Source organism: Cetorhinus maximus, chromosome 13 (genome assembly GCF_964194155.1).
Source record: "Cetorhinus maximus chromosome 13, sCetMax3.hap1.1, whole genome shotgun sequence".
In the NCBI taxonomy this organism is placed as follows: domain Eukaryota; kingdom Metazoa; phylum Chordata; class Chondrichthyes; order Lamniformes; family Cetorhinidae; genus Cetorhinus; species Cetorhinus maximus.
Window position 1 is genome coordinate 10,042,547 of NC_135891.1, and position 23,751 is coordinate 10,066,297.

At 44.8% G+C, this 23,751-nt stretch overlaps 1 protein-coding gene across 1 annotated transcript in view; it reads right to left on the reverse strand.

The window, feature by feature from the left end:
* Positions 1–23,751, reverse strand: part of LOC144688407 (deoxynucleoside triphosphate triphosphohydrolase SAMHD1-like) — a 61,449-nt gene that overhangs the window by 9,800 nt on the left and 27,898 nt on the right. The window contains exons 6-13 of the mRNA XM_078554900.1: positions 21,477–21,547; positions 20,218–20,397; positions 18,741–18,841; positions 13,300–13,408; positions 9,529–9,620; positions 8,866–8,981; positions 7,528–7,667; positions 2,234–2,326 (exon numbers count right to left, since the gene is read on the reverse strand). Coding sequence (XP_078411026.1) covers positions 2,234–2,326; positions 7,528–7,667; positions 8,866–8,981; positions 9,529–9,620; positions 13,300–13,408; positions 18,741–18,841; positions 20,218–20,397; positions 21,477–21,547 — 902 coding nt within the window. The remainder of the gene's footprint in view (positions 1–2,233; positions 2,327–7,527; positions 7,668–8,865; positions 8,982–9,528; positions 9,621–13,299; positions 13,409–18,740; positions 18,842–20,217; positions 20,398–21,476; positions 21,548–23,751) is intronic.

The following is a 23,751-nucleotide window of genomic DNA, read 5'->3' on the forward strand; positions in this document are numbered from 1 at the left end:
GGACTAAATCATGAAAGATAGCATTTTAAAATACTGCAGCGTTATTTATCTTCCAGTTTTCGGAGAAGCATGCTGCCTTGCTAGTGTTCGATTCACACTGAAGAACAGACCTCGAGCACATAGGAACAGCAGAAAGCCATTCAGTCCCAATAGCTTGTTCCACCATTCAATTATCTCATCACTGGTCCATACTTTAACTCCATCTACCCAACATGTTTCCATAACCTTTAACACCCTTACCTAACAAAAATGTAGCAACCTCAGGTTGGAAATTTCTCCCTCAACCTCCATAGGGGCTGGGGGGTGTGGAGAGAGGAGGTGGAGGCGGTGGGGAGAAGAAAATTCCAGGTTTCCACTGCCCTTTATGTAAAGAAGTGCTTCCTGACATTACCCCTGGATGGCCTGATTGCCTGATTCTAATTTTAAGGGTACGCCTCTTAAGAACAATGAGAAAAGGTAAAGAGTTCTGTTAAGTTAAGTTAAAAATACAACTGCTGAACTCTGCAGAGAGGGTAATGTGCGTATCTCCTGGTTGGCCCCAAAGAGGTGTCCCATGTCACTGGCCAATTGAAATCAATCATATGAAGGGGAATTGAAGTCCCACCTCAGTGACCCATTCCAACAACCATCGCATGTTTGCGAGTGCCAGCCATGCAAGGTGAATTGAGAGAAATAAATCTTCCTGAATTCCATACGTTGGGTACTTGACCAAGGTACCAGGTAGTGCCAGTACCTGTAGCACCAGATTCTAGCAAACAATCAATCAGAAGAGGTAGAAAATTTAAGAAAGGGCGATTCGGACGTTCAAGGAGGAAGCACAATGTTCACTCTACGATTCAGAATGCACAACATCGTCATAAGCTTCTCTAACCACTATTAATATCAGCTCCTGAGTAAGGCAGATCAGTGGATGAAATTAAAGCACAGGCAATCTCAAAGAGAAAAAGAAATCAAAGAAATTCTTCTGTGGCTCAACCAGCAAGCCCCAGGAGACCATGGTTACCCATGACTCATCAGATCCACTCTGAACTAGACCCAGCTCCTTACAGTGAAACTCCAGAAATGTAAAAATTCAAGCTGTGGTTGAGGCAGAATTTCAAATGCAGTTTCCTGTTCATCTACAGTAGGTTATTAGCACCAAACTCCCACTCCATCAAGCTGTGACACCCAGTGGGTAAAGGTCTTGCCTCTGAATCAGAAGCTCGTGGGTTCAAGTCCCACTCCAGAGATTTGAGCACATAATCCAGGCTGACACTTCAGTGCAGTACTGTATTCTGCAACGGATCCAGAAACAAACTGCTTAGAGATTTACTGCTCTGATTCATCAAGGACCCCATTATTAATAGTCATTTGGTAGTACCAAACTTGAGCATTGCTGAAAAAAAGACATATTTTGTCAGACCTTTTCATCTTGCACTCATCAGAACAATTCGCAAAAACACCAAATCTAAAGGGAACAACAAGTTATACTGTATAAGAGTGCGCTGATTGGTTGGAAAGTTGACTCCGATTGGTAGAGGCATTGCAATGAAGAATGCACCAGTTGGTGGTGACTGACAGTTAACTGCCAAGCATTGTTTGAAATTTGACTCTGATTGGTCATTGTTGTATTGTGAATCTACCAGATGGGGGAAGGTGAACTAGATGGATCTTGATCCTTCTTTATCTAGCAATTCTGACTATAAAATCTGTTCTTTTCTAATAGTTATAATTGCAGCACCCCTGCACTGCAGCCGTGTGCGTGTTAGTGTGCATATGTGCTTGGGGATGGCAGGGGAGGGGTGGGGATGTTCTTGATCTTAGTTTGGACTGTACTGAGACAGTGGGATTAAGGTTCAACAGTGCACTGGTATTTTAAAGACTTGAAGTTGAACACAGCAGAATGCATAATCCAATTCAGCTCCATTTGAGGGCAGGGTGAATGCTGGCAATTTATTCAGCTACATCTCAGACAAGCTAAACAGCATCTCAGCCAACGCCCACATACACACATTACTCAGCAAAGATCAATGAGCTAGAAGAACGTGAGCTGACTTTCACTCTCCTTAGCTCAGAAGTTAACCAGCGATTCAGCTGATGTCGGCACAATAAAGATTTCATTGAACAGAAGTCTTGATTTGAAGCACTGACCTTCTGGGCTGATATGTAGAAGCAGTGTCCATATCCCATAGCTAATTTTCACAGTAAGGGGGTGGGAAGAGCTCAAATGCATTCTTAAACATCCAATACTTACATTTACAATGAAATCTCCTGGAGTAAGTTGGACATCCAAAGGTGTCGATGGGATAGCTGCAGCGACTTGATGATTCAGCTCACTGGCCTCTTCCTAAAGGAGGAAACCGATTGTGACAATTTGTACTAAAGTTGCTTTTATACAAAAATTAGCTTGCTTTACAATAAAACATCTTGATAGCATAAAAAAAATACAATTTTCCAGATTTTCCATAAAGTCAGCAAATACACCCATCGAGTACCTGAGCAGAAACAACTACTTCCATTTATATAGCACCTTTAACAAAGTCAACGTCCTAGGGTACTTCAAAGGAAAATTGTCAAATAAAATTTGACACAGCCACAAAAGGGGATATTAGGACAGATGATCAAAAAAATTCAGTCAAAGGAGTGGGTTTTAAGGATTGTCTTAAAGGGGAGATAGGGAGGAAATTCCACTGTTTGTTAAAAAAAGGTAATTTGACAATTGGTGGACAACAGAGGAGTAAAGGAAATCGGAGACGCAGACTAGGCCAGAGTTGGACGAACACCTTGGAGGGCTGTAGGACTGAAAGAAATTGAGAGTTTCAAATGAGGATTTGCTGGGCTAGGAGCCAACGTAAATCAGCCAGCACAGGGGGGATGGGTGAATGGGACATGGTGTGTGTTAGCGTACACCCATCTGAAAAAGGAAATAAGAATCTACTGTTTGTCAGGGGTCAATGATGAAGAGAAAAGTGAAGGATGGAGCTACAGGCTAAGGGCACAGAACAGGAATTAAGCTGCAAAACTGCAGACAAGTGGGCAGATAATGAGAAGTGCAGTTCAAGAGGTCAACAAGGAGAGTTTTGGGGAAATCAAGCTGGAAGGCAAGAAAGCAGTGGATAAAGGTTTTAGCAGCACTGAGTGGAATCATCCCAGATTTATACTTAGTGCAGTGGCGAGTGTGAAAAAGGACATTTTACCCGCTGGCTGCAATGGCAGATTTTCGTGGCGTTTCGCTGGTGGGTAAGCTCTGATTTGCCCGTGACGCAGTGACCTCAGCACTTCCTCACTGCGGGCGCCATATTTAATGCACGCCGGAGCACAGCCTACTTCATGTCTACAGACCAGGACCACTCCAGGTGACAGATGGCCCCAAAAGCAAAGGTGACGGCAGCTCCCAAATTTAGTGACACCTCTCTGGGGCGGCTGCTGGGAGCAGTGGAAGGCCGCCATGATGTCCTCTACACCCGCTCTGGCCGCAGAAGGTCCACCAGAGTCACCAATCCAGCCTGGGAGGCGGTGGCAGCAGTGGTCAGTGCCAACAGAGCACAGAGGAGGTTAGTCATCCAGTGCAGGAAGAGGATGAACGCGCTCATCCATTCCGCCAGAGTAAGTCAACCACCTCGTCACTCTCAACTCACACACTCACAAACCCATCGCACATCCACAGGGATCTCGCACCTCAAGGGACAACACCGCTAACTCTCACACACACACCCTCACATCTCCATCGGACTCATACCCTCTGGTGTTCACGTCATCATCCCGTCCATGGCTCCGCTCACCACACAAACATTCCACATGATGCCATGTGTCCTGCTCACACTCTCACCATCTGTTTCCAAGCAGGCGAAGCCTGTTCACGTCAGCAGGCAGAGGTCTCAGGCCAGTGGCGGAGTGGCCCATCTAGGCCCCTCAATCACGTTGAGGAGCGTGCCATCGCGCTGACTGGTGAGGATGTGGGACTGTGCCTGCGGCAACGGCCAGGTTGGCGCCGAACTCCCACGTGAGGATACTGCACCAGATCATCCCTCTCCCAACGCAACTGTGAGTGTCTCTCTCTCCTGCTTATGACTCTGCTGCCATGCACTAATTATCTTTACTTTGGTTCACAGGGAGCTCTGCCAAGTGACCAATGCCCTCAGCCAGCCAGTCCCTCAGCTCCACCCATGTTCTCACCTCCAGCCAAGAGGACACCTCCTCCACTGAAGAGCTGGAAATAAGCAGCCTGGAAAACCCGTCACACCCGCTACCAGCGCAGAGACACACACCTCGGTGGGACCTAGATCTAGAGAAGGCTCGGGTTCACAATCTGGTGGTCTCTGCACGGGCGTGTGCCCGCAACAGGAAGAGGCAAGTTCAGCCGAGCTCTCCAGCACTCGGAAGAAGTGGGGAAGAAGCGTCCGTGAGGTCCAAGGCAGGTGACCAGCCTCTGGATTCAGCCCTCCAACTCCTCGTGGAGACCCAGCAGAAGGCAGGGGAACATCACACTGAGCTGTTGGAAGCCCTCAACAGGGTGACACGCAAGTCAGAAGAGGGCGTGCGTCTGCTCTCTGATGAAGTGGTGCCCACATATGCGCGCATGGAGGTGTCCATGTAAAAGGATGGTGGATACCATGGAGACTCTGGTCCAACAGAACACGGAGATTCACGCAGACCTGCACTCCATCACAGTAGCCATGAGCGAGTTCCTGCAGTGGCAACGCAAGGGGGAAATGGGGTACCTCAACATCCCTCCAGGTGCTCCTTCCCCTCAAGGTCAGGCCGGGGCCCTCAGGCACCCGAAGGGAGGAGAACAGCAGCTGGACACCCATGGTCATCCACTCAGGGATCTCAGAGGCTGTCTGCTCCCTCTTGAGTTCCCTTTGCCTGTTGACCCCCTCAACATCTTCCTCTGTCACCACAGAGGGAGGAGACGGCCCTCAGGAGGACAGCCAAAGCAAGCCGGGCCCTCAAGGCCTCGGATCTCCAGAGGACACATGCCAAAGTAATCAGAGGTAACAGGGCCGACCATTGCACAGGCTGTCTCCACCCCTGCTGCAGATGTCAGGGCAGCACCTAGAAGTGGTAGGCCTAGAAAAGTTAAGAAATTCTAATCACAAGTGGTTGCACAGGTGAACACATTCTGTCATTTTATAACCTGAAACTATATTCACTTTCACTGAGTAATGTATAATGATGTCTTTCAGCTTCATTCACAGGCTTTGCAAGTCCTCCCCATGCAACACCCCACTAACAGTTCAGCTGCATGCAGCCGGACCACAGGTGATTCTGGAGGGAGAAGTGCATGTGTGGCAGGGCCTTTTGGAGCCTCGTGCAAGCACTCGCCCACACACATGAAGCCTTCATCAATCACACTCATCGCACTTTCCTGAGCTTTTTCTATGCTGCCTGCTGGGGTTCTCTTCCAGTTGTCCATCTGAGCTGACCCACATCTCCACCCACCCACTGACCACACTCCCATGCAACACCTGTGCCCGTCCAACACACGGCTCCGCTCACTTTCCATTTGCACAGCATGGTAGTCGTTTAAGTTTTTGATTAGCTCCCCCGGTCCTTCCCCTCTCCCAGTCACCCATGCCCTTTCCCCATCACAGTCTACACCCCTGGCATCACCTTTGACCTCCCCGCCATTAACTTATAGCCCAAACCCTCATCATTCCAGGATATCCAGGTGAACGTCCACGTTCCCTACCTTCCTGAAAATCCCAGACCCATCCACATTGACCTCCCCGACCTCTTTCTTCTTACCCCCAGGGTCCGTGTTTGCTTCCGTGTCCCCACCAACTACCCTTGCCACCCCTTCCACTGGAACCGACGCACCCATCCTACTGGCTCTCTCTGCCCCCTCTCAGACTCGCCATTCCATCCTACCACACCCACCGAGTTCATTTCCCAGGAGGAAGTCATTGACTCCACAGAGCCTTCCTTTGCACATTCACCTGGACTTTCCACATTCCCCTTACTCCCTCCTCCACCCTTGCTCTCTCCCCCCCCCAGCACACCTTCCCCGCTCCCCCCCTCCACAACACCAAACACCCTCCCCACTCCCCGGATACTTCCCCTGTCCAAACTCCCTCCTCCCCCGCCACCGACACCTTTGTCACCCCCTTCCAACCTCTCAACCACCATCCCACGGTACACCTCCCTCTTCCACTCATGCCTAGACCTTCCTCTCCGCCCGCCCCCACATTTCACCAATCATCTGTACCAGCCCATGGCAAAGTCTGTGAAGCCCCAAAGCAGGCCCAAAGCGTCAATGGAGAGCATGGAAGTTGGTGCGAGCCCATGGCGAGGTCCGTGAAGGTCCAAAGCCTCAGCGAAGCTGCTGTGTGGAGACCTCCCACCTTCCGTGAGCTGCTTCGCGGCAGAGCCATGTGCATGAGGGTCCACCCAGCACGCGATGCATGTGTCCCTCCAGGGTCCGGTGCCTGTAGGGCTGCAGCATCTTCTTCTCCTCGGATGTCCGCGATCGGAGCAAAGTCCTAAAGGTAAAGGCCCGACTTCTGCACATCACACTTGTCCAGACGAGTTCTGGGCCAGTGTGTTTCCCCCCCAGCGTAAGGGTAAATCGGGCATGGAGGGGGCCGATTTAGTGAGATGCAACCCGGGCTCACGCCGGCCTCCAGCAGGATTCGCAAGCCCCCATGGCGGACACCATCTGATGATCCCACTGTGGTTTGACACTGGCGTGAAACCGATTTCTGCCCCTCCGCTGAATTCTCCATCCCCCCCCCACACCCACCATGATGCCCATCGCCAATGGGAGCAGACGATTCCGGCCATTGGCTCCAAAGATGGAGGTCGGTGGTGAGCGTGCTCAGTTTCTGGAAGCAACCAGGCAGGGTTGCTGGAGAAAATTCTGGCTTATTCTCAACTTGATGCTTGAAAGGGATCCAGACATCACAATGCTAGTCACGCGGGAGGAGTCTATTTGGGTATCATCTGCAAACATTTGGAAACTGGCCCCATTCCTATGTCACCAAGGTTCATCCCAGAGGTGACTAGATCTCTGAAAGCAAGACAGCTGCCCAGCTGTTTACACAAAACAGTACATGGCATTGGGAGGGAAAAATGGTCAATACTTTCCCAATATAACTTCAGTAGGAAAAGTAGAAGAATCGTCTGCACATTGGAAAATTGAAACACTGGAAAAGATTAAGAGGAACCTTGACAACATCTTTAAAACGAGGATGGGGCTCAACAGGGTGCATGTGGGGAAACTATTGCTAATTGTGGATCAGTCCAAAACAAGGAAGAATAAGTATAAGATAGCCGCTTGCTGATTAAATTAAAAAACTAGGAGAAACTCCTTACACAGAGGATATGAAATTTGCTGCCACATGGGGTAGTTGAAGCTGACAACACTAACGCATTTAAAATGTGCGTAAATGGGGGGAAAAGTGAACAGAGGATAGAGGGGCAGGGACAGGGTGGGGGATTAGATTGAGATGAGACTCATGTGGATTATAAATACTGGTATAAAACTGGTTGAACCATTTGATCTGTTTTGACGTTGTACATGCCACATTGTTCCAGGCAAATACTTACTGGCTGAATTGTAGTTTCAGCTTCTGGTTGAGTTAGACCAATCCATTTGTACAGCTTGCGACAAATGATATTGTTCAGGATTTCCCGTGCAGGCTTCAATTCTGGTTTAGAGGAATTCAGGATCTGTTGAAAGATTTCATCTGGAAAAAACAAGCAAAGCTCTGGTCAACTAAATAAATTGTTCCTTCGTCACCTCACAAACAAAAAGTAACGTTGATGTTTAAAAAAGGCCTTCGACCTTAATAAAATAAATCTAGGATATTTTTTGGTCCTTTCCTTCACTTTAGGGTTTCTCATCTCCTGGTTTTGCTGCAGCCAAGTTTCCCATAAGGACCAATTTCCCCAGGAATAATTGCAGGGAGGGTAAAAACAAATGTAGCTATTCTTAAAAGTTTATTAAACACTGTTAGGCCCCAGAGTATTGCGTCCATTTCTGACCACCACAACTTTCGGCAGGTGTTAAGCCCTTGGAGAGGGTACAGCGGAGATTCAATAGAATGCCATCCGGGATGAGGGGTCTTAGTTATGTGAAGAGACCACAAAAGTTGGGATTGTTCTCCATAGAGCAGAGAAAGTTAAGGAGAGATGTGATGAAGGTGTTCAAATCCATGGGGGACTTCGATGGGAGTAGATAAGGAAACTGGAAGGCGGAGAGGCAACAAGAGGAGAAAAAGATTGAAGATAATTGGCAAAATTGTTGGCATAATTATTTTAAGCAGTAACCTCTTATAATCAGGAATGCACTGCGTGAAAGAGTTGTGGAAGCAGACTCAATAGTAACTTTTGAAAGGGAATTGGATAAATACTTGAAATAAAGAAGAACCTGTATTTAGCATTTACGTACCACTTTTCACAACAACCGGTTATCTCAAAGCACTTTACAGCTTTACAGAAGTGCAGTCACTGCTGTAATGTCAGAAATGCAGTAGCCAATTTGCATCTAGCAAACTCCCGCAAACAGCAACGTGATCATGACCAGATAGCCCGTTTCTGTGATGTCGATTGAAGGATAAATATTGGCCAGGACACCAGGGATAATTCACTTGCTCCTCTTCAGAATAGTGCCATGGGATTCTTTACATCCACCTGAGCTATAACGTATCATTGGAAGGCAACACGTCCGACAGTGCAGCACTCTTTCAGTACTGCACTGGAGTGTCAGCATTGATTTTTGTGCTCAAACCCTAGAGCAAATGGGAAAACGCACAGGGCTATGGGGAAAGAGAAGGGGAATGGGACTAATTGAACAGTTTTTTCAAGGATGAGCCAAATGGCGTCCTGGACAGCAGGATTTAAAGAACAGCTTTAGGTCGGACTGAGTTGCACAATGATGCTCACCTGTCAGTTTGGTATAAGCTTCCATGTCATCAATTGCTGTGGAGATTGTATAAAGCTTCCCGTTTGTACCGCTTATCTCGATGTGTGGATCTGCCAGCACCAATGCCTCTGTGATCCTGAAGGATTAAATATTTTCAGAAATGTGTCAGCAAGGTTTTCCAAACAGGAGCCCTTTTAAATTGTTTGCACAGGGATCCAATGGCTCAGTGGGTACATTCACTATGATGGGGGGGGGGGCGGACAGACTGAAGCCCAGGGTTGATCACTGGTCTGTCCGGAGTTTGCACAGCTGATCAACCACAGCAGGAATGGTCTTGTTATTGGCCTCAGAGTCCTTAGCATAGGGAGGGGAAGATTAAAGAAAGTACAAATCAGCCAGAGTTCCTAATCTTGGCCAACAGCCAATAGGCTGTGGCTGCAATGTAAACATGTCACCATCAGTGAGGGCCAGACGGGCTTGAGTTTGATGTCTCTTGGGGAGTGTCAATCGACTCCCGCCCCTCACTGTCATGGGTTCACATTTAGAGATAAGGTGCGAGAGGACTACAGAAATAGGGACATGTGTTTCAGCATGAGTTCCTTCAGGAGAAAAGGAGAGCATTTGAGCTGGATCAAAGGAAAAAACAAGCCCTCGAGGCACAATTTCACTGCCGCTATACTCACATGCTCTCAATAATGTTGCTCACTCTATGCTGATAGGCTTTGCGATGCAAAGTGTTACGTGTATGAAACATGTTATACAGATCACCAACCTCCTGCAAGGATAAACGGAAAACTGAATAAACTCTTGATCTTCATAGTGCATCTGCAACAAAGACCTTGGATAGACGCCCTGGAGCAGAATTTAGCAACGGATAATTCAGTGAAAATGTCAGTGGAGTATTAAGGATACCTTATTTATTGATCAAGATAATTACAGAGGTGGGAGGTATTTAACCCATCCTCAAATCTTATTAAAGTCCCCTGCATTGTAAGTTCCAATTGCTCCTTCAATAATTCCAGAGCTTTTACCTCCATTAACCTATTACATAGCCCATTCCACGTGTTGATTGATGAGAACCTCAGTCCTAAATTGGTCTTTTACTCATGAATGTGACCTCATGTCCTATTCTAGCATTTTAATTAAAAGTAATTTTCTTCATTTAGCTTTTCCATGCCATTTACAATGGAATACACCTCATAAAATCACCTCCTGGTTTCATCCATTCAAGGTTGGAAAATCCAAGTATCTCCAATCTTTCCCCATAAGATTGGATTCTGATACCAGTGATCAGCCTTCGGGATCCTCGCACTGTTGACCATTGCACATGTAGCATTAGAAAAGTTATCAATCCTTCGTTGACCCATCAGAATGCAAATCCCATCAGCTTTCTTAATACAATTTGGACTCATTAGATAGTTATTCTCACACTCAACACTAAATGCAACAATCATGGATAAACTGGTCCTATATGGACTGAAGCTACAGGTTGTGCCTGTGTACAGTAAATAACAGACAACAAACTTGCCTTTAAATAGCCTCTTTAATATCGTAAAACATCCCAAGCCACTTCACAGAAATGTGAAATTAAATTTGACATTGAGCAACATCTGAAAATATTAGAAAGCTTGGTCAGAGGTAGGTTTTAAGAAGCATCTTAGAGGAGGAAAGGTGGGGAAGTTTAAGGAAGGAATTGCAAAGTTTGGGGCCCAAGTGGCTGAAAACAAGGCTGTCAATATTGGAGCAATGAATATCAGGGAGGCGCAAGAGGGCAGAATTGATGGAACATGGAAATCTCAGAGTACGAAGGTTGGAGGAGATTACAGAGACATGAAGGGGTGAGGCCATGGAGAGATTTGAAAACAAGGATGCTTAAAATTTTAAAACCAATCTGTTGCCGGACTAGGAGCCAATAAAGGTCAGTGAGCACAGGAGTAACAGATGAATGAAACTTGGTGCCGTGTGTGGTTTCTGTATTTTAATTAGGACTACGTATGCGCTCACAACACTTCAACAAATGACCAGTACCTTGCACATCAAATGCTTTCACCGTGGACTTAAACTATCACACAGGTTGATTCGATTCACTGAGTCAGTTACAGGTAGAAGTTAGAACAGCAAGTTGTTGGCGTTCAGCCAAATAAAAATCAACCTTCAACCAGATTACATCTTACACTAAGTTTAACCCTGTTCAAACAAATCATTTCAAAACTCACACAGGGTCTGGAGAAAAAAACTTTAGTTTGGGCACTGGAGATTAGATATTTCTGAGGGATCCTAGCACATCAGCTGCCTCAAAATAGAAATTCACTAACAAGAGACTAAATCCAGGACAACAGTTATACATATTCTCTGACCTGAAAGACAGGAATTACCATCTGTATCTTTCACAATGAAATAAAATGGTCAATTAAAACTAGAATTCAAATAGAGAACCACAATGTTTACATTTGTGCAACAATGGAACCAATACAGAAAGCGATTGTCTTCCCTCCCTGGTGAGCTGACAAGTCATAACAGACGTCTGGGATCCTTACTATAAACAATCCCTCATTAATAATGATTCATTCCTCTGGGACAGCATCTGCCCTTGAGTCAGGGAGTGCATATCCCACTGTCAAGAGTTCTCAGGAAGTAAAGAAACCGGTTTAAACTTTCAAAATATCTTGGCAAGCTATCAACTTTGATAACAAAATATTAAAAATGGAGCATTTCAGGATTTGCAATGAGGTGGATCGCTGAAGCATTCTAGTTGTCATCAATATACATCAGAGCAGTCATTATCAATTTAAGCCACAAGAGCTACAGACAACCCCAAAAGGTTTTAAAACCATTCTCAGAATGTACCCACTATATATTAAGAGCCACTAAATATAAAACAGCTTGGACAGATCAATCTAAAATCCCATATCAGGATTCATATGGTTCATATTCTTGTCTGTAGCACCAGTTTAACATGACCTTGAAACCACTCACTGTATCTATTATTTATCTCTCTCTCTCTTTGTATATATGCATCCGTTTTTTAAATATTTATTCATGGGATGTGGGCTTCGCTGGCTGGGCCAGCATTTATTGCCCATCCCTACTTGCCCTTGAAAAGGTGGTGGTGAGCTGCCTTCTTGAACCGCTGCAGTCCATGTGGTGTAGGTACACCCACAGCGCTGTTAGGGAGGGAGTTCCAGGATTTTGACCCAGCGACAGTGAAGGAATGGTGATATATTTCCAAGTCAGGATGGTGAGTGACTTGGAGGGGAACTTCCAGGTGGTGGTGTTCCCATCTATCTGCTGCCCTTGTCCTTCTAGATGGTAGTGGTTGTGGGTTTGGAAGGTGCTGTTGAAGGAACCTTGGTGAATTCCTGTAGTGCATCTTGTAGATGGTACACACTGCTGCTTCTGTTGGTGGTGGAGGGTGTGAATGTTTGTGGATGTGGAGCCAATCAAGAGGGCTACTTTGTCCTGGATGGTGTCAAGCTTCTTCAGTGTTGTGGGAGCTGCACTCATCCAGGCAAATGGGGAGTATTCCATCACATTACTGACTTGTGCCTTGTAGATGGTGGACAGGCTTTGGAGAGTCAGGAGGTGAGTTACTCGTTGCACGATTCCTAGCCTCTGACCTGCTCTTGTAGCCACAGTATTTATATGGCTAGTCCAGTTCAGTATCCGGTCAATGGTAACCCCCAAGATGTTGATAGTGGGGGATTCAGTGATGGTAATGCCATTGAACATCAAGGGGCGATGGTTGGATTCTCTTGTTGGAGATGGTCATTGCCTGACAGTTGTGTGGCGTGAATGTTACTTGCCATTTGTCAGCCCAAGCCTGGATATTGTCCAGGTCTTGCTGCATTTGGACATGGACTGCTTCAGTATCTGAGGAGTCGCGAATGGTGCTGAACATTGTGCAATCATCAGCAAACATCCCCACTTCTGACCTTAGGATGGGAGGAAGGATGAAGCAGCTGAAGATGGTTGGCCCTCAATAAGATCACAGCAACTTGTTGTGATAATCCAACCTAGAAGGACAAGTTAGCAGATGTATGGGAACACCATCACCTCCAACCTGGACATATATCACCTACCTAACAGCACTGTGGGAGTACTTCCAACACATGACTGCAGCGGCTCAAGAACGAGGATATCACCACTTTCTGAAGAGCAAATGCAGCCCATCCTGCCAGCTACACCCACATCCCCTGAATGAATCCTAATAAAACACAATATGCTTTGAGGTTGTAGCTCACTAATTTTGGCCCACAATTCCTTATGCTGTAAGTTTCCATGATGGGCCATGTCTTCTGAGAGGTTCCAAGAGACAGGGAGACAAAAGGGAAATAACTGAGAGTGTACAGGTGTTATAATAGATTTTAGGGTGCTTGTGCTAAGTAAAAAAATCAGCCAGGGTTTTCAAAACAAAACTGAAAAAACTCTGCATTTAATCTCACAACATATGGTACCTTATCTCGAGCGCAAATAAGCTTCTTTTTGCCAACTTCACAAACTCGAGCAAACTTGAGGAAGCGTGCAAAGTCAAAGTTGTTCCGGATTCCCAGGTGATGGCAGTCCCTTCAGAAACAAGACAAGACATCATCAATCCCAGCCTTCACATCATCTCAATTAATGTGGTGGCATGTTCTGCTGAATCATCACACTGTCTCCAAATGAAGAAACCAGTCAATGACCTATCTTTTAAAATTGTAAATAAGCTCCCCAGTAGGAAAAACACATCCTGATTTCACTGCTAAATGTTCCAGATCTAATCATTTTACGTTTCCTTCTTCTGGATTCCTCAATTCAGGAACTTCCCCTTTAGGTAAGAAAATTTCAGTTGTAACTCATTATTTAACTTTGTAATTTTATGATTATGTAAAATGCAAGAAGTTGGCTAGGGAAAATGTTGGGTATATTAAACATCCAGAGGAAACTCTTCAGGTGGAGGCATTAGAGGTATTAAAAGGAGTACTTTGTATCTGTCTTCTCAAAGGAAGCAAATTATGTGAAAGTTATACTAAAGGGAGACAAGGGAATTCTAGACAGGATTGTAATGGATAGAGGTGATGTATCCAGAAGATTATCATTACTGAAGGCTGTAAGTCACCTGGTCCAGGTGGAATACATCCTAGGTTGCTGAAAGAAACAAAAAAGGTAGAAATAACAGAGGGATTGGTGATAATCTTTCAATCCTCACTGGATACAAGAGTAATACTGGAGGACTGGTGAGTTTCTGATATCATACCACAATTCAAGAAAGGGAAGAGGCCATACACCAGGAAATTACCAGCCAGTCACTGTTAGGGAGTAGAGATAGTTAGTGTACTGTTGCCTAGCAACACGGGTCCAGAGAGAGAGGCCCGACACACAAGCAGCATAGGTGGGGGACAAATAACAAGTCCCAAACTAAAGTTGGAAGCCAGCTGCCAGGAGAAACAGGACATAGCAAAGGGAACTGCAGGAAGCAGGTTCCAAAAACTAAATGAGGTCCCCAAAACCAGGAGATGGAACAGGAAAGGTCCCAAGAGGACAGTCTAGTCAGAGTAAAAACAGGAATCTGGCAAAAAGTCCTGTTAGTGAAGTCAAGAGTGAGAAGCAGAGGAAAGCTTCAGGCTTAAAGGGAGGAAGCCGCAGGATGCAGACTTAAAGCAAAATAGGCTTATGAGAAGCCAGAAGGTCAAAAGAGACAGCCGAAGATCTGTAACTCGTTTCTACGGGCATGTGAAGCAGTGGTGGTCTGTTGGCACAGCGGAGTATCTGGGAGAAGTGCATAGAAGGCAAGGCCTGAATGCAAGTGGCGATCCAGTGGAGAGGAACCCCAGAAGGAGAATTCAAAACCCCGGAGGTGAACCCTTGTGGAAGGCGCCCAAGAGAATGCATTTGGCTGTGAGAAGATTCCAAAGCGGGTTCTTCGAGAGTGGAAATTGGAAATCCTCGTGTGAAGGACGAAGTTGTGAGACCAGTTGGTTCATGATATGACAAGCGTCTGGGGGGAGTTAATAAGGGATCCATAGCATTTGTCTGGGGTGGTATCTATCACCTGGTTTCAGAGCATAATGTGCCTGACCACAGGTCACCTATTGGTTGACATGGACCATGTACTTACTGTGAACATGAGAGTATAGGATAGCTTTTGTTACTTGTGTTATCCTTACAAATCTGTGTACATCCATAAAGGTATAGGTGTGGGTGAAGGAGTATTGTAATATAGTTAATCTTTTCTTGTTTAATAAATGTTTTATTCTTTTGTTAAAAGTACGTCAGCAGGTTCTGTGACTCTGTTCAGTAGCCGCCCTCCATGTTTCTAAACTAAAAAGAAAAATGAGCATTTATCAAGCCAGGTTCCACCCTGGCATCTGACTTGTCCAGTAGTAACATCAGCTGAGGCCATAACATCCATAACATAACCCATGGTGGAAAAATTGCTGAACACCCATCAGGTTCAAAAGGAACTTCCATTTGGGAAAACATGAATTAATCAAGGAGAGCCAGCATGGACTTGTAAAAAGAAAATCAGGTCCGATTAACCTGACGGCCTTCTTTAATGAGGTAACCAAGAAGGTTGATCAGTAGATATTGTATATATGGCCTTTCGGAGGCATTCCACACACAAGAGGCTTATTAAGGAGATGGAAGCCCATGGAATTAAGGGGAAAGTGGTGGGATGGATACAAACTTGACTCAGTGACAGGAAGCAAAAGGGTGGTAGTGGATAGGTGTTTTTCAGACAGGGAGGTTGTTTGCAGCAGCATTCTCCAAGGATCAGTTTGGGGTCCATTTTATCTTTTCAGTTTTTATAAATGACTTAGGCTTGCTCGGGCGTAGAGAGCAGCATTGTAACATTTGCAGATGATAAGAAACTTGGCAAAGTAGATGATCATGACAAGGCGGCTTCTGACGACAGGCAGGATGGTGAAATGGATGGTGAAATAGATGGTAGTATGGCAAGTGGAATACAATGTGGAGAAATATGAAATGACACTTTTACAAATGACAGTGCACTATAAATGGAGTGATTTTGAAAAGTGTAGATGGGAAGGGGGATTTTGCACCCACATGTACAAACCCCTAAAAAAAGTAGCAGGACAATTTAATAAAATGATGCACCTTTCACAAATCCATGCTGGCTCCCCTTGATTAACTTGTGTCTTTCTAGATAAAAATTTCCTTTTGAGCCTGAAGGTTTTCAATAATTTTCCCACCACTGATGTTAGACTCACTGGCATGTAGTTTCCTGGTTTATAAATACAGGAATAGAATATAAAAGCAAAGAGGTCACAATAGTGGTTCATAAATCACTGGTTAGGCCTCATCTGGACAATTCCCGGCTTAGGAAAGATGTCAAGAACTTAGAAGATAAGATTTACCAGATGTGTCCAGGGATGAGGAGCTTCAGCTATGAGGAAGGATTGGAAAAGTTGGGACTGTTCTTGGAACAGAGAAGGTTGAGATATGAACTAATAGGGATTTTCAAGGTGGTGAGAGGCTTTGCGAGTTGACAGTGAAAAATTATTCTCACTGGCAAGTGGGTCAATAACCAGGGGTCAGAGATTCCAAATCATTGGCAAAAAAAATCTAGAGGGGAGAGGAGGAGGATTTTTTTTTTTTTGCTCTGAGTTGTCTGGAACATTCCTGAAAAGGTGATGGAAACTGATTCCATAAAAAAGGGGAGTTGGACAAGTACTTGAAGATGAGGAGCTTCCAGGGCTGTACCCAAATGGAGGGATTTTGACTAAGTATGACTGTTATTTCAAAGAGCCTGGGCTGAATGACCTTCACCTCTGCTGAAAGTTTCTATGATTTAAGAAAGGGGGCAAAGAGAAACAAAGATATGGTTGACCTGTTCTGGGGAAGTTATTGGAATCTATAATTAATGACTGAGTAAGCTGAGCCCTTGTTAAAATTTGAGCTGATTCGAAGCTGCCAACGTGGCTTTGTAAACAGTAGGTCATTGCTAATGAACTTGGTTAAATATCTTGAGTAACTAAAGCAAAAGATAAGGGAATGTCTATGTATGCATTTGTAAGGATTTCCAAAGCTTCCATATTAGAGACTGTTGGCTAAAGTTAAAGCCCGACCTTGTTAAGCAGCAGGAGGCAGAGTAGGAGAACGGGCAAGTTCTCAAATTGCAAGGAAGTGACCAGTTGTTTCCCAGAATAATCTGCGCTCGGGCCTCAAATATTCACTATACTCATTAATAACCCAGATGATGCAGTAGAGAGCTGTACATCCAAGATTGCCATTGACAAAAGACTGATGGCATAGTAAGTAATACATACAGTAGCCTAACATTACAAAGAGATGTTGATAGATTATGTAAATGGATGAAACTGTGGTAAGAGGCCATCTATTCATGAGCCAAAAAGGATAGATCAGAATATTTTGTTTAAATGATGAAAAGTGAGGAACAAAGGAATTTAGAGATCCACGTACATAGATCACTAAAATGTTGAAGGAGCAAAGAAAACCCAAACAAAAGGTTAATGGAATCTTCGCTGTTAAACTGCAATTTACAAGAGGGAGGGCCAAGTTTTGCTACAGCCATACAATGCCCTGGTTCAATCACAGTTCTGGGTTCTGCAGCTTGGAAAGGATATGCCAGCCTCGGAAGGAGTATAGTGAAGATTCACCAGAATGTTATCAGGGCTCGGATGGTTAAATTAGGAGGAGACATCTTGGCTTGTGTTCCTTGGAATATAGAAGGTGAAGGGATGATTTGATTGAAGTTTTTCGGATTTTAAAAGGAATTGAGAGGGTGGATGGAAAGAAACAATTTCTGCTGGTGGAGGGAGCCTAAGACAAGAGGCCATAACCTTAAAATCAGAGTCAGGTCATACAGGAGACAAGTTAGAAAATGCTTCTTCCCAAAGGGTGGTAAAAGTGTGGAACACTCATAAAAAGCAGAAGATGCTAGCTCAATTAATTTTAAATCTGTGTTCAATAGATTGATGGAGGTAAGGTACAGATCACCCATGGTCCCACTGAATGGTAGAGCAGGTTCGAAAGGCTGAACTGTCTACACTTGTTCCTATGGGTTCCCTCACCAGAGGAAACAGTTTTTTCTGCATTGACTTTATTCGATCCCTCTATCATACTGAACACTGATCGGATCACCTCTTAACTTTCAAGACTCAAGGGAATATAAACCAAGCGTATGCAATCCTTATTCATCATCTAACTCTTTAAACTCTGGGATTATGCCAAGAAACTGTGTTCAGAATGCATCAATGGGAAAGGGTGCTGACGAACAAGATCCAAGAAGATCTCCCAGTGGCCTTGTGTAGAAGTAAACCCTGTAGACCAGATGGTCACAGGTTGGGTCACCAGTTCAAGCTTAACAGCCGGTCTCAGCCAAGCCAACAGGTCAAGCAAGATTCGCCCTTCCTGGTTGTCCAGCTGGTGGGAAGCACACCTATGCACATAGCCAATGAGCTCAATGTCAGGCCGAGCTGTGATTCCCCATATAGTCAAATAGCCTTGTCAACATTTACACATGTAGAGGAATCGCTACCTGAGCGAGACACCATTGCCTGTGAAAGCTGTGCCCAAGCTAGAGCCAAGATCTTCAGAGGCAGGAGAAAGAAAGAAAACTGGAACAAAAAGGTATCAACTTACAAGTCTGTTCTTTAAACACAGTACGAGTGGCCTGAACTGCCACACTTGTTTTAAATTAATTTTGGGTGGGATTTTCCGGCCCAGACACCACAGGCATCGGTGCAGGCAGGACGGGAAAATTCGGAGAGCCGTTTCCCATCCCGCTCTCGATGATGCTGCCGGTATTGCCAGAAAATCCCATTCTTTGTAATGTAACTGGGGAGCTCCTGCTGTGAAGAGACATAGATTAAAGAATGTCCATCACCAACAGGTCAGAGAGAGAGAGAGAGGGAGAGAGGGGGAGAAGGCTTACCTAGCAAAGTAATCCCACTTATCAACATCAATCCCATTTCTCTTATTGGCGACGATTTCATACAGAAAACATTTCTCCTTGGGCCGGCCTTTGTACGGCCACTGAAAAGACAAGATACAAGTCAGATACAAAAAGCAACTCACGGGACAGAGTCAATATTGAGAAGCATCACTTGGTCTCTTCTTTCCGATCCCCCACTACCTTTAATTTCTGTGCCATGAAGGACATGTGTAGGTGAAATATGACACCTCACCCAATCAGCTGGGCTCTACCATACCATGCTGGGTCAGTCAGGGTGTGACATGGCACTGCATCTAGCAAAGACTGCAACACTTGCTCCATTTCACCCAGCCAAATAAACCACCAACCATTCCTGTCTTCAACATTCCCATTTAAGTGTCAGCCATGGCTCAGTTGGTGACATTCATGTCTCTGAGTCAGAAGGCTGTGGGTTCAAATCCCACTCCAAGACTCGAGCACAAAAATTTAGACTATCGCCCTGGTGCAGAGCTGAGTGAGTGCTGCACTGTTGGAAATGCCATCATTTAGATACTTTTTTTTCCCCATTCTTTCACAGGATCTTGGAGTCACTTGTGAGGTCAACATTTATTGCCCATCCCTAATTGCCCTTGGGAAGATGGGTGGTGAGCCGTCTTCTTGAACTGAGTGGCTTTCTAGGCCATTTCAGAGGGCAGTTAAGAGTTGACCATGTTGCTGTGGGTTTGGAGTCACATGTAGGCCAGACTGGATAAGGATGGCAGATTTCCTTTCCTAAAGGACATTAATGAATCAGTTGGGTTTTTAAATCGACATTGCAACTGCTTTCATTGCCAAATTTTAATTTCTTTCAACCTACCCTGGCGGGATTTGAACTCTCCTTCTCTGGGTTACTGAAGCAGTAACATAACCATTGCCTGACCAAATCCCTTCATCCCAATAACTGATCGGCTAAAGCAGCGGAGAGTTGGAATTGAGCCTACGACATTCCAGTTCTGTATGACTCAGCTCCACGAATCATCATATTTTAAATAAAACCTACAGCACCAACATTGGGCATAAAAACCAAACCTCTTGTATGGGTTCTAATTATTTTCTTTGTTCTTTCACGGGATGTGGGTGTCGCTGGCAAGGCCAGCATTTGTTGCCCATCCCTAATTGCCCTTGAGCTGGGTGGCTTGCTAGGCCATTTCAGAGGGCACTTAAGAGTCAACCCCATTGCTGTGGGTCTGGAGTCACATGCAGGCCAGACTGGGTAAGGACGGCAGATTTCCTTCCCTGAAATGACATTAGTGAACCAGCTGGGTTTCGTGGCACCGTTACTGAGACGGGTTCATAGTCCAGATTTACTAATCGAATTTAAATTCCACCAGCTGCCGTGGTGGGATTTGACCACCACCTCCCAAATGTATTTTGAAAATCAGCTACCTCTCGCATACCTTCCCTCCTCCCTTTCCCTTGGTTCAATGGGGTCACTTACCTCTGAGTGCTTTGTACTGCAGGCCTCGCTATTGCTCTTTGCCTCAGTTATTGGCCCTTTGATCTGCTCCTTGATAAACACAAGGTCATCTGGTAACTGTAAGCCATGGTTCATCAGAACACCATCCAGCCCATTGCATTTGATCAAGTGCTCAAACATAGACAATGAAGCATCCTCGTGCTAGATTCAAGGAGAAAGATAGGGTCAACGCAAGTAAATAATAGATGAAACTGAGTCTCACACACCTAAAGTTGGGGCACTCATATTTACATTGAACCCTCCCAACCTCAAGTAAAACACTTCGGAGGATTCTCAATTAGAGGCCACTAAATACAAGGCCGTCACTAATAAATCCATTAGGACATTCAGGAGAAACTTCATTCCCAATGAGTGGTTAGAGTGTGTGGAATTCACTATCACAAGGAGTAGTTGAGGCGAATAGTTTAAGAATTGAAGTTTCCTGATATATATATCCCGTGTTAGATAAAGGGGGCAGATGCTGGTTCATCTTGAGTATAAACACTAGCCTATTCAGTGGAGCTGAATAGCTGCACTGTGTCTCTAAGACTGTACAATGCTGAGGATTCATCAATTTTACCATAGCAACAAAGAGTATAAAAGAGGCAGATAGCTAAACAGTTAGTGACCATTTACATACAGACGCGGAAGTAATTATTCAGACAGATGAGGAGTTAAAGCTTTAACTAAACTTTGCGTTAATTTAGAACTCTATAAATCTTACCCAGCTACAAAGAACTTGCTGAACTGCCTGAAAAAGACAACTCGCTTAATGTGTAATCAGCAGCACCTGAGTAATTGATTCCTATAGCCATACCCATTGACTTGATAAGAGTGGACAGTGCAAGTGATGAAGAGTGTTCCAGAGGACGCAGTGAGAGACCTTCCCACTCCTACACTATCCATCCTTCTAGCCAGTGCACAAGTGGTGAATGTGCAAATGCAGCACAAAAATAGAGGCAGCTGTATGACATTGATCCACACTCTCTGGAAACTGGGTCAGGGCTGCTTAACTCACTTAGGACACTTGTAGCAGGAACATGGGAGGCTTTCACTGCATCAATATCAAAATGACATGAAGTAAGTACCAGAACCAGAAGTGACAGGATTTACTGTATTCAATTCCACTGGAAGTTTTAATCCAATTCTCACTTAATGTGAAAGGTACAATTATGACATTCAGCTCACTGCATCTTTTCTTGTAACACTCGGCATTTCTAGGACTCTACAAATAGTATTACCTTCCATTTTAAACCCTTTCGAGTAAGAGGGATAAATTTTCCATCAAACAGGTGTGAAAACGGCCCATGACCTGGCAAAATGAAAGATGAAAGTGTTAAACGTACTGCATCCCTTCCACCTCAACGACAATCACCTGATCCTGAGGCGGTGTTCGAACTGCATTATTTGCTCTGCTGAAGCAAATCGTGGGATCACCTAATGGAAAAACGGAGCCAATTCCCTCATGATTTGCCATTATGTCAGGACCGAACCTCAGCTAGGATTTAAAGTGACCTTTAAAAGAAATTTCCAAACCCCAATGCGAACTGGAGGGAGTTCTGACTTAAGCTTTACAAACCTTGATCAGGGGTTTGCCACCTCTCGAAACCACCTCTCTGGGTCCTATAACCACTGACAGTAAAACACTCCTTCTGTACTTATGAACGTAAAATACATTTCAGATACGTACATAAGCACGGGATTCTGTAACAACTTAAAACCCACCGGGTGCCATTTTGAAATGAATTGCAGCCTTAACCCCTCATGGGGTTATTCTATATTGGGCACACTTCCCTGACAACTACCCTTGGTTGAGCTTAAAATAACCAGCTGCTACAGACTGTGTCTAGCTCTGAAGAGATTAGCTATTTCTCTCCCAAAGAGAATAGTTAACAGAGAATGTTACCTTCTTCCAGATAGCCATTTTGAATATGCATCAGTGTCAGGAAGATAAGTAGGTAAACATGAGGGACGTTTTAGAGTGTAAGGTATAATGGGAACATCTGCATTTTTACATAAACCAGACTAACTTGAATTTTAAAAGAGGGAGTGAAATGTTACACCTAGCCAGGAGAAGTTAAGAAACAGTGTGTTTATTTTTTCCAAAGATTACTGGCAAAATTGGTACTATGAGAGATTTTATTATTAGAGAGGTAAAAGTCCAAAGACATCGTGAAATAATGTGAATTTGCAATCAAAGGGGAAAATATGTATAAAGGAGTGAAGGCTGTGTGTAAGAGCAAGCATTCTAAGTTCTAACACAAGTGTGAAAAACCCCAGCATCTAAGCCTCAAGCTGCTGTCTACAAGGAACTGAAGCTGACAAAAATTCACTTGGAATTTGACCATTCAGGGTATTGTGTGTTACTTTACCTGGGTCTTTCAAAATCTATGGGCTGAATTTTGCCCTTGGCGGGGGTGGTCGGGAAGCCAACCACCGCCCACGATTGGCACCACACCGTGATTTCACGCTGGTGGGCCAATTAAGGCCCGCCCAGCATGAAACATGAGCGGCAGTGCCCAGCGCTGCCTGTGCGGGGGAGGGGGGAGGAGGGTGAATGGGCTGAGTGCGATCTTTGCGCATGCGTGCGAGTGAGCGCTTCATAATCCCTCTGAGGCACAGAGCTGCCTCAGGGAGATGAAGAGATATTTAAAAAATTAATTTAAAAAAAAGTATTGAAACATGTCCCCTCATGTGACTGTCACATGAGCAAGAACATGTTATTAATTAAATTTTAAAACTTTTATTTTATTATTATGTGCTTTTGAAAAAAATGCAACGGCCGCTTGGTCTGGACGGGCAGCGAAAACATTAATTTAATTATTTAATGGCCTTAACAGGCCTATTAATTGTCGGCGGGCGCACTGCCGACTCCAGTGCATGCCTATCGACCAAACTATCACGCAACTGCGCATTGAGGTTGACACACTCGGCCGACCTCAACGCGCATCATTTCACACTCGAGCGGGTCAGGCGTGCGCCCGTCCGCCGAGCAAGAACTTCTGCCCAATGTGTCTCACTGTTGCCTTAACGGAGGTGTAACTGGGGCTTAAATGAATTAGGGGATTAGAAGTTATCATAGTAGTAATTTGTAGATCTATGCATGCGCTCAAAATTATTTCTTCTATTAATAAAGGTTTAATTTAGTTTTGTAGGAAACCTATAGGACTTGGTGGCCTTCTTTTTACTGAGTTTAACGCCCGCATCTCAAAACAAGTACAAATGGCAAATAGTTGCGGCAACTGCTTCAAGTTTCCCTCTGGGATTTGGGTGGTTTGGCATTTACCATCCACCTGCCATAACAATCAGCTAGGCTACAATTACCCAGATATTCTAAGGGTGCAGGGGTCTCACTTCAAAAATCTATATCCCCACTTAGTTGTATACAGAGAGGGATTATTTGGAGTTGTATACAGAATACTACACGAGACATTTATATTTTACTAACTTAGTTAAAAATTTATTAAAGAACCGTGCATGCAACACTCTTTAAGTGGTTAAGTACGTCGCAATGTT